Source organism: Pteropus vampyrus, unplaced genomic scaffold, assembly GCF_000151845.1.
Source record: "Pteropus vampyrus isolate Shadow unplaced genomic scaffold, Pvam_2.0 Scaffold111, whole genome shotgun sequence".
Classification (NCBI taxonomy): Eukaryota; Metazoa; Chordata; class Mammalia; order Chiroptera; family Pteropodidae; genus Pteropus; species Pteropus vampyrus.
The window spans coordinates 1,110,097-1,120,026 of record NW_011888892.1 but is presented as its reverse complement, the minus strand read 5'-3'; the positions used below and the strand labels follow the sequence as shown (position 1 = coordinate 1,120,026).

The following is a 9,930-nucleotide window of genomic DNA, read 5'->3' as shown; positions in this document are numbered from 1 at the left end:
AAACCTGAACTTCAGGACTGTGTCCCCAGGGCCACAGGGAGGCTCCTAGGTCTGGGGCCCCAGGTCACGCACTCTCCTAGTGGCCTCGTCTGAGTTCCTGACCTCTCAAACACCCCCTGCTTTGCTATGCAAGACAGTTTGGCTACTGTACAGACAGGTCGGGTGGGCTCTCTGAGAACCAAGAGGCTCACTTAACTGTTATCTACAGGTAGGTAAATTGAGTCCAACGAGGTCAGGCCACCAAGCCAAGATCCCCTAGCTAATGACTGTGAGAGCCCAAGTCCTGTGCAGTTAGCCCTTCCTGACCGCCCATCAACATCATGGCAGCACTGGTCTGCAATGCCACTGACAATTCTAAAGCCCAGAGTCCACTGGTGCCAACCAGGGTCCTGGCAGTGTCCTCTATGCCATTCTCCTACCATCTAAACAAAATCAACACAGTCCAGGTGAATTACAATGCCAGTCACATGTAAATTTAAAGTTTTCTGGTAACCACATTAACAAAAGTCAAAAGAAACAGGTGGAATTAATTTAACATATTTTATTTAACCCAAAATATATTCAAATTATCATATCGACATGTACTCAATATGAAATATAATGAGCTATTTTACATTTTCCTAAGTCTCCGAAATCCGGTTTGCATCTTACGCTTACAGTAAGCACACCTCAGTTCAGGCTAGGCACATTCCCAGCGCTGAGAGGCGACAGTAGCGAGTGGCCACCCTGTTGGACAGCGCAGCTCTAACCAGCAGAGGCCTAGTGCTCGCTCAGAGGCGCCCGGTACCTTGCACAACCGGGCTGCTACGGGGTCCTCTCCAGGCTGATCCTCCCCAGGCTGATCCTCCCCAGGCTGATCCTCCCCAGGCTGATCCTCCCCAGGCTGATCCTCCCCAGGCTGATCCTCAAGTCTCGGGGGCGGGGCCAGGGCAGCAGCCCCGCCCCTCCCTGCCCCGCCCCGGCCCGGGCAGCGGCCAGAGGCGGCTGCAGGGACCCGACTGACCTGCTTTCGCGGCGGCCACCGCAGCCCACTCACCTCGCCACCGCCTCCACGGAGCCGGCGATCGGCACACCGCCACCCTCGCCGCTGTCGTACAGCACGCCCGAGATGTCGAGCAGCACCCCGCGCACGCCAGCCAGACGCTCGCCCCAAGCGGCCATTGCGCGCAGCCGTGCACCTCAGCTTCCGCGTCCCCACTCATGACTGGAAACTGCGGCTGCGCTCGTCGCGCAGGGGGTCCTGGGAAGTGTAGTCTGGTGGAGGATGGGGCGGAGCCGGCGGGGCCGGCGGGGGAGGGGCGGGCGCTGCCTCGGGACTTCCGTGCCCCGCAAATGGGTGCCTTCTCCGCAAGAGTTAAGTGGGCATATTTCGGAGCAAGGCAGATTGAAGCAAAGAGACACCTGTAAAAGTAGCAAAAATTAAAGAGAACGAGTAGTACCAGTGCTTCGCTAGTATTTTCTCATCCTTTGGCCGGAGTGGGACAGCCCTAAAAGCAATGGAAATAGTTGGATCATTAACCGGAGACTCCTGCACCTGGGAAGGAAGGCTAAGGACGCGATTCTAAAGCCGATAGCTGCAGTGTAAACTACAGTGACAAAACGAGCTGGAAGAAAAGTAAATATTCAAGGGTGGGGATTGTTTAAGAAATTATAACATGGCTATTAAAAGAAATATGTCATCAAAAATGAAGACTAGGTAACAACATGGAAAATGCTCATATTACGACATTATATGAAAGAGCAGAATACAAAACTATGTAGACAACAGCCCTGCCAAAATAAGGATGCGTAGGAATAGGGCTGGGAAGAAAATGGGGCTATTGCAATGTGTTAGGCCAGTGAGATTTTGATGAATTTTTACAATCCATTTAATGTTACATCATGTTCGCAGTAAGTAAAAACTGATAGAAAAGAAGAGTGTCCTTGACTGCCCCCCTGACCCTTTGAAGTATTTAAATTAAAACTTGAGGAGCATTTGAAATCTTGCTTCCAAATTGTCATCAGTTGGGCTCAAATAAAATCTTATAAAAATTCAAAGTAAATAAATTGCAACTTGAAAAAATTTGACCTCTGGCCTGACTTAACTTTGAAGTTTCAAAAGAGTCTCTTGATTCACAGATAAGATGAAGAATTGAACTTTAGCCTGGTTCAATGAATTGTACATGTCATGTTGATAAGTTTATTGGGGGAACCGTTGGTTCTACAGGAGAAATATAAAAAGTAGTTCCTGCCCTTTGAGGATTTACGATCTTTTGCGGGGAGAAAATAATATCGTTCCTTATATTGGCCATGGTTCTTAGTTGCAGATGGTAGAAACCACTCTGGCTAGAGGGGTATGTTTACACAAGGAATTAAGGAGCTTACAGATTTCCTGGGGGACTGGGGAACCAAGCTCAAGTGCTACACAGCCAAGAGCCATGCAGCCGTGAGAAACACCCAATTGCACTGCTCCATTGGGACCAGTGCTCCATTGGTTGGCTCCTAAGATGCCAGGGGAACTTCTATCAGGCTGACAGTATAGCTCCCAAAGAACCAAACCACCCACTACCATGCCCTTTGATGATTCTTTCTCTACTTGTGGCCACTGCCTCGTTTTCACCATGTCTGGCTTGGTGGAACCTAGTCCAACCTGCAAGGGAGTCTGGGAAATGCAGCACTTAGCCTTTGAGATTCTGTGGGGTAAGAGCTGAGTGAGTCAATCTGGAGAATCGGCTACGAACATCATGAATCCATACACATGTATTGAACTTCTACTCTCTGGGATCAGTGGGTTCCAGGGGTGCAAAAAAGGTCTAAGGTGGGGTCACTGCCTTTGAGTCAAGAGTGGGCAGAGAACGAGACTTACACCTTTCAGATTACCAACCAATTGTGTGCCAAGCACCAAAGAGTGACATAGACACGGCCAAGAGGATGGGCTCTGTAGGCCATGGAGGGCAGCAGTGGTTTCTGAGCAGAGGAGCAGCCTGAAATAGACCTAAAAGAATGACTGGGCCTTAGCTTTATGCCAAGGAGGAGGAGGAGGAGAGAAGGGGCACTTCCGCCAGTGATGGTGAGCATTTGCACAGTTCTTCCTTCCACTAGCTCTGTGTGACATTGAGAAAATCACTTCTGTATCTAGGACTGTGACAGCCCCTTGAAGATGTCCATGTCCTAATCCTTAGAACCTGTGCATATGTTACCTTACATGGCAAAAGGGACTTTGCAGATGTGATTAAGCTATGGATCCTAAAATGGGGAGATTAGCATGGTTCCCCTGCATGGATGGCCCCTTAAAAGCATAAGTTGTTCCACAAATGCAAGGGATTCCCCCTAAGGACGCTGGATCCGTTGTGAACCCATAGCCATGTCTAAACCTTTCTGGATCCTATTCTTTTCAGCCTAGCCTGCATCACCTCATAAGGTAAAGGTTTTCAATCCATCTGAATCAGACTGTGAGCTTCGGGTTCATGTATTGGGCTACTTTTTATTCCTTTCAACTCTTCAGCTTGCTAAACGCCAGGGCGCTAATGGGCGCGAAGACAATGCTGAGTGTGCCCAAACTTTGGGGCAGGGCAAAGACCAGACAGCCTGTATCCCTACAATGTGATAAAGGCTGTGCCGGTCATGGTTCTTTGACCTGCACCATGGTATCCTGTTAGGCAGTGCTTGGACTCAGTTATCATCTCGGACGTTCTCTTACGCATCTCAGCTACCTGTATAACTTTGAAGGAAAGCCATTCACTAAGTAACTGCAATAGGACTTCGCCTTGGGCCAGGAATGTGATCTCCTTGATAAGAATCTTACTGAACCAGGTGGGCTCTGATACCTTACTTCCTAGCTTTGGGGTTGTGGGCCAGTTACCTGAGCTCTCTAAACTTGGTTTTCTCAATTGCAAATTGGGAGTAATAATAGTGCCTGCTTTGTGTGGTCATGGGGGAGATTTAAATAAATAACCCAAAATAAGCAAAAAGCTTGACCAAGTGATCCAGAGCAAGTACTTGAGAAAGAACAGCTATTTACTGTCAATACTGTCATTATCAGGGGCTATTAACATGTATTCTACTAACTGGTATAACCCACAGCTTTATGCCTTCTTTGATGCTTTCTTGACATTTCCAAGACAAATATGTTGGTTCCTTTTTTAATCTGTTGATTTTCAAGAAGAAATGCTGATTTCTTAAAGCGAAATAAGTTGCCTAAACATGTTTCTTTCGGTGGCCTTGGGGGGAAGGGTGGGAAGGCTGCACTTTGAGCTGTCACCAATCAAAGTCTCCGAGGTGGGGTTTTTAAAGGAATACTTGCCCTGCTTGGCAGCCAGAGTTCAAAGCCCTGGTGAGAAATAGGAAGTGGTAGTCTTTAATTGTAAATGAACTCTCCAGCAACAAGCAGTATAGAGTCAAGTAAACACTTAGCAACTGATTCTGCTGCTATCAGTAGTTTTTAATGCCAGCGCCTTCCACTTCCCATTCTGTAGACCAATTTGAGTTGAAGAAGTACACCTTGGAGAAAGCTGACAGAGGTGATGAGTAATGGGGTTGCCCACATGGCTATACCCCAAATTGACTTCCTCCCCTTTGTCGTTACCTTCTGCCTTATGAAGCTGTCTCTTTGGCATATATGTCCTACCCTGTGGGCTGGCCCAAAACACGGGATTTTAACTAGGGAATTTAAGTTGTATTTTATTTCGAGAACATGAGATTTTATCTAAGGTGCTTTAATGAGGCTCCTAATACTGCTCTCCCTCTGCATAAACTGCAAATTCTTTCCACTGTTAACGCTGTTCACGGCTGAGCAGCAGCTCCTCAAGGCTGTGCTGGAATTATAGGCCACTTTGTTTGTGGAATGGCTCAGGAAGCCTGGCACCATTGATTTGCATCAGTGCCTCGGGAATAGCCTTTGCCTTCTCCTTAAAGATACTATCTAAACTGTGAAATTCATTAAATAGCCCCAGAAATGGATCAGGTTATTTAACACAACATCCCTAATGGCGCAATATCTCAGCTGTCTGCACTGATAGTGAACATTGTCTTGGATAGTGTTATCAGCTCAGGACACCCGCTATGAATATTGATCCTGAGCTTGTTACAGCCATCACTTGCCATCAGGACAGGTCAGGGGTGGAACCCACCTAACATCAAAGCAATTTAAAGACAGCACTCAGGCAGAATTTTAATGCCCATGCTGAAAAAACAAATCGACTCCATGCACAGAGGGAAGGTGGCTTGCTGGATGCGGGTATATTCACTGTATAAGAATACCTTTGGTATAAACACATGTGTGAGGATGTTAGCAAGTCAACGCACTGCCAGATTTTACCTACAGAAGGTCTCACTGCCTCCTGGTTGTTTGCAAAGCAGGTGGCCAGCAAAATAATTACCTAAGGCCCTCTCTCTCTTCTCCAAATGGAAGAATTTAGCCTGTTTCTAGGGTAGGGGGTTTCCCTGGAAGTTAGGTGAGTAAAAGGGAGAATTTTTCTAACCTCGGATTGTGCTGGGAGACACTGCAGCGCTGCTTCTGTGCCAGCTATTTCCAGAAGCCAAGCGCTCATTGTGAGGGTTCACATAATCCTGTCCCACACTGAACAATGCCTATCAGAAATGTTGGAAAAATGAAGGGCAAGAACAATTTAAACGTAACTAAAAGAAGTCCTTAAAGATACAGCCTTAAAGCTGTATCTTTACAGCTTGTGGCTTTTAGGTGTTCTTGACTTTCCAATTTGTTGCTTCTCCCTTTTCAGCTCCTTTTCTATACTTAAGACCTGTGGCCCTCAAAGGAAAAATGACTCATACCAAAGGAAAGATGATTCATATCATTGAAACAGAAAAAATCTGAAGCAGTTTATAAAGCGAAATGAAAATGACCCCAATGGGGGCTGCTCTCGGCTGTCAGCACCTTCCCTGTCCTTCTAGTTGGGGGTATGAGGTGGCCTCTGGAATGCCAGCCCACCTTCCTATGAAAATGGCCTGACGGTTTCTTACAGAAGAACAGATAAGAGAGACTGAAGCTTCTTTAAGGAGGTTCATTTCTAGCTACCCTGAAGAACCTAAATTAGAAAAATATGAACGTGGGTGTTAAAAAGTAAAAGGGGGCTGGGATCAGTATGGGGAGGGAGGGGGAAAGAAAAGGAAGATTAAAGAAACAATCAAGTGAGAACTGGGTGAGAAAGAGTTATCAAAACAGAATACAAAGTACCCTATCTGTATTCAGGAAGGTTCTGCGGTTTGCAATCCCGGTTCCCAGGTGCTGAAGTTAAATCCAGGGCTGTCTTGTCTTTGGTTTTCACACTGCGGGTATTCCTCCTGGTGGGAGGTGGTCCAGTGGGCTTGGGCAGGGCACTTCCTTTCCTGACATCCTTTTAAAGCACAATTCATCTTGGCTTTAGGACTGGAGCAGGCTTGAATTTCGGCAGGGCTTTCAAATCCCCAGGGAATACGGTGGCCACCTCTGGGAGGAGCCCAGAGGTTTGAATGAGAAAAGCTACAAGGACCTGGCCCGTTAGGCCTTCTTTTCAATAACAAATGGGATTAGCCGCCCCCAGCACTTTGAAGAGAAGGTTTCTCCTCCCCTTCCTACTCCTACCTGCTTGGACAATATTAATTGCCAAGCCATTGTTTGAAAACCCCATGGGGTAGGGAAGAAAGGACAGCAGCATTAGAGGTGTTTCTGGGCAGAGTGGCTGGGAGAAGCCTCACAATTTACAGCTGAGATAAATGCTTTGCGCTCACAGGCTGCTCCCCGAATGACGGAAGGAAAAAGGAATGTTAAGAGAGGGGTGGCTGGTGGGAGCTTCCCCAAGGATTGATGTTCGCCACCCCACAGGTCTCCGTGGGGCGGATGGGGCCATTTCAATCGTCTCTGTTCCCTGATCTCAAACTCAAACCAAACATTTTTTAACCTTTTTCTTCTTAGGGCTGGGAGGGGGATGGGGGTCAAAGGTAGAACCTGATTCCCAGAGACACAATTTCTGCTACAAATGACTGAATCTGCGACTGAGAAGAAGGCTTGGAGGGCGTCGAGGGTGTGCTTGGCGTCCCAGCAAGCCCAGGCAGCCACCCTCACCTGGCTCACCTGGTTCTGAGCCCGGAACCCACCAAGGTTTCCGAGGCGGCGGGGCACCCTGGCGGGGCTCAGATATCTCTCCAAAACCCCTGACCCGGGGTGGAAGGGAAAGCTTTGGACACAAAGCAGGATTCTCTTCCTCCACTTCCGGGATAGCAGGATGTACTGGAAAGGTCCAGGAGAAGACCTGGGTTCGAATCCAGCCTGTGTCACCAAGCAACAGTGACCCTGGGCAACTCCTTATCTATGAACCTCAACTTCCTCATCTTCAAAACGGGGATTATTCAGTCTTGCCAGGCCACGCCCATCTCTCAGGGACGATCTGAGAATCAAGTGAGATCGCGCGAGTCCACGGGCTCTTTGTGAGATCACGAAAGCTTAAATCCGAGGCATCCCGGCTTGAGGCCGTCTTTGTGATTTACCGGCGGGGCGGAAGTGCTGAGCGTTGCCTTGAAGTAATCAGTCCTGGCCTCGATCGCATGGCCCCCGCAAAGGCGCACTGCGGAAAGGGCGCAAGCTCAAGTCTGTGCGTGTGTGTTGCGGGGGTCCCGAGGATGAAAGCCTCCGGCCCTCCCTCCCTCGCGCACACCCGTAGTCCCTGCGGGTTGGGCGGAGGCGCGTGGAGCCCGCGGCGCTCTCCAGACCCGCGCGCGCACCGGGAGCAGAGGCGCCCCTTGCCAAAGCGAACCAGGCGGGTGAGGCGCGGTGCAGTCTTGGGACGGCTGCGAGCGAGCCCTGCACGTGGCGGAGACCTGGGCCGCGCGAGTGCCAATCCGCACGCAGCCCCCTGCAGATCTCTCCCCGCCCCGCCTACCCGCCCCCTCCCCAGCTTCTCTTGGCCGCCCCGACCCTCCTATAGGCTGGAGAGCCGCGGCCGAGCAGCAGACGAAGGCAAGCACCAGCGCAGCCATCCCAGACCCCGCGCCGCCGGCCTCCGGCCCACGGGCGGCGGGCATGCTGGCATGGCAGGACGGCGGGGCCAAGGCGGCTCCCTCCCACCACAAGATCTCTTTTTCTGTCCTGGACATTCTGGACCCGCAGAAATTCACCCGCGCTGCGCTCCCCGCCGTGCACCCTGCTCCCCAGGAAGCCAAGAAAAGTTTGGCAGAGGCCGAAGCGGGGAAAGACGCCAGCTCCGGGGACCAGGCCCGCCAGCAGGAGCCCCCTGGTAAGGATGCGATGAGGCCTCCCGCCCCAGGAAGCCCCAGCTCAGATGATGGGATGGAGAGGTGTGCGTGTGCGTGGCAGGGGGCGGGAGCAGCCAGGGACCCGCTGAGTCGCCCTTAGAGGCATCGTCCCTAAAGAGAGAAGGTGCACAGGACGAAGTGTAGCCCCTCTCTTGAAATTGTACTGAGACAGAAAGGAGGCCCCTAGCACCCCAGGTGAGGGATTTCCCACAGAAGCCCCATCCCTGCTCACCCGCCAAGCGAGTAAGCATCACAGCTCTGATTCTGATTTGCTCGCAGTGGAAACTAACGCCCAGCGTCCACCTTGCCCAGTCTCATTCATTTATTGGGCATTTACTGCGTCCGCCATGTGCCAGGACCTGGGCTAGAGACTGGGATAAAAGTCAGAAAAACTTCAGAACCTGCGAGGTAGACAGCATGATTACAATATCGCCCCATTTTATGGATGAGGGAGCCGAGGCTTAATCAGGTGTCGAGGGCTTCGTGAGTAGCAAGGTCAGGATTACGCACCCAGTACCCTCTTCCAACCATCCAGAGCCTCCGCAGCCCCAAACGCTCACTCTCCTCAGATCCCATCGTGGACTGGGCTGGGGGAGGGAGCGGGGCGGGGGTGGGGTGGTGGGAGGCTTTCGGTGCTTTCTCCTGGACTCTTTTTGACTTACTCCTAACTCTGGTGGACACCTGATGAGGGGTCCAGGAAAGTTTGTGTCTGGAAGGAAAGACAAAAGACAGCAGGACTCGTGCTGGGTGGGGAGTGAACACGAGAATCCATGGAGCCACGCCAAGGTTCAGGGGAGCAGGTTTGACAGAGGCTGGAAGCCGCGCATCCTCGCATTTCCCCGCCCCAAGTTTGGCGGTGGTTGTCTGGGGCTCGGGGCGCCTCTGGCGGCTGCGCTGCGGCTCGGGAGGTCAGCCGGGTAATTGTTCAGATCGCCCCTCGCAGGGGCCGCGCTCCCTTCCCCCCACCCCATGATCGATATTCTATTACTGGCGCCTGCATATCTCCTGCCCACAGCTTGCAGGTACCGACTTCAAACCCCTTTCCCTGTCTGATCCTAATATTGTTCGATTAAAACTTACCTTTAATAGATGACATCTATCGATCTGGCCCCGCACAAATCTGAAACTCTATTAACACGGCAGGAGAGAGAAGATGGGAAAGGGAGAATTTCACTTTAAAAGGGGGGGGCTTAATAACTTCTTTTTTAATTGCTAGGAGTCCCAGACCAAAATAGGCTTCTAGTAACTGGGGAGACACAGCCCTAAACGCACTTGACGTCTCAATGTCTTAATGTACAATGATCCTACCGGCACCCCCCCCCATAAGGTTGTCCAATAGGTCATTATTTTTTCTTAATGCGGGGTGTCATTCATTCAATATACACTTCTTGCATGCCTACTAAGTGGCAGATGAATAAAGGGCAAGGGGGCACTGCACCCCTAAACTCCAACTCCTAGGAAGGGCTTGCGCCACGGTGCGTGGTCCCAGGTGGGGAAAGGGCGATGCGGATGAGGGGCAGAGCTGGGGGCTGGATCAGGGGAAGAGCCGCGTGCCCTGGGGAGGACAAGGAGGAGGTCTGGGGACCAGGACAGGCTAGATGGTTCCGTGCTTCTGGTCACCGGCTCCTTCTCCCCTAGATGCTGCGGGGCGAGGCGCGGGGGCGGCGTCCCCGCTGGAGGGCTCGGAGGCGGAGGAGGCGGAGG

General features: G+C 51.1%; 1 protein-coding gene across 1 annotated transcript in view; it reads right to left on the bottom strand.

Moving 5' to 3' along the window:
- The window catches only part of LHPP (phospholysine phosphohistidine inorganic pyrophosphate phosphatase), a 106,872-nt gene extending 105,666 nt beyond the window's left edge, over positions 1-1,206 (bottom strand). The window contains exon 1 of the mRNA XM_023533776.1: positions 1,037-1,206. Coding sequence (XP_023389544.1) covers positions 1,037-1,161 — 125 coding nt within the window. The 5' untranslated portion in view covers positions 1,162-1,206. The remainder of the gene's footprint in view (positions 1-1,036) is intronic.
- Between the last annotated feature and the right edge of the window lie 8,724 nt (positions 1,207-9,930).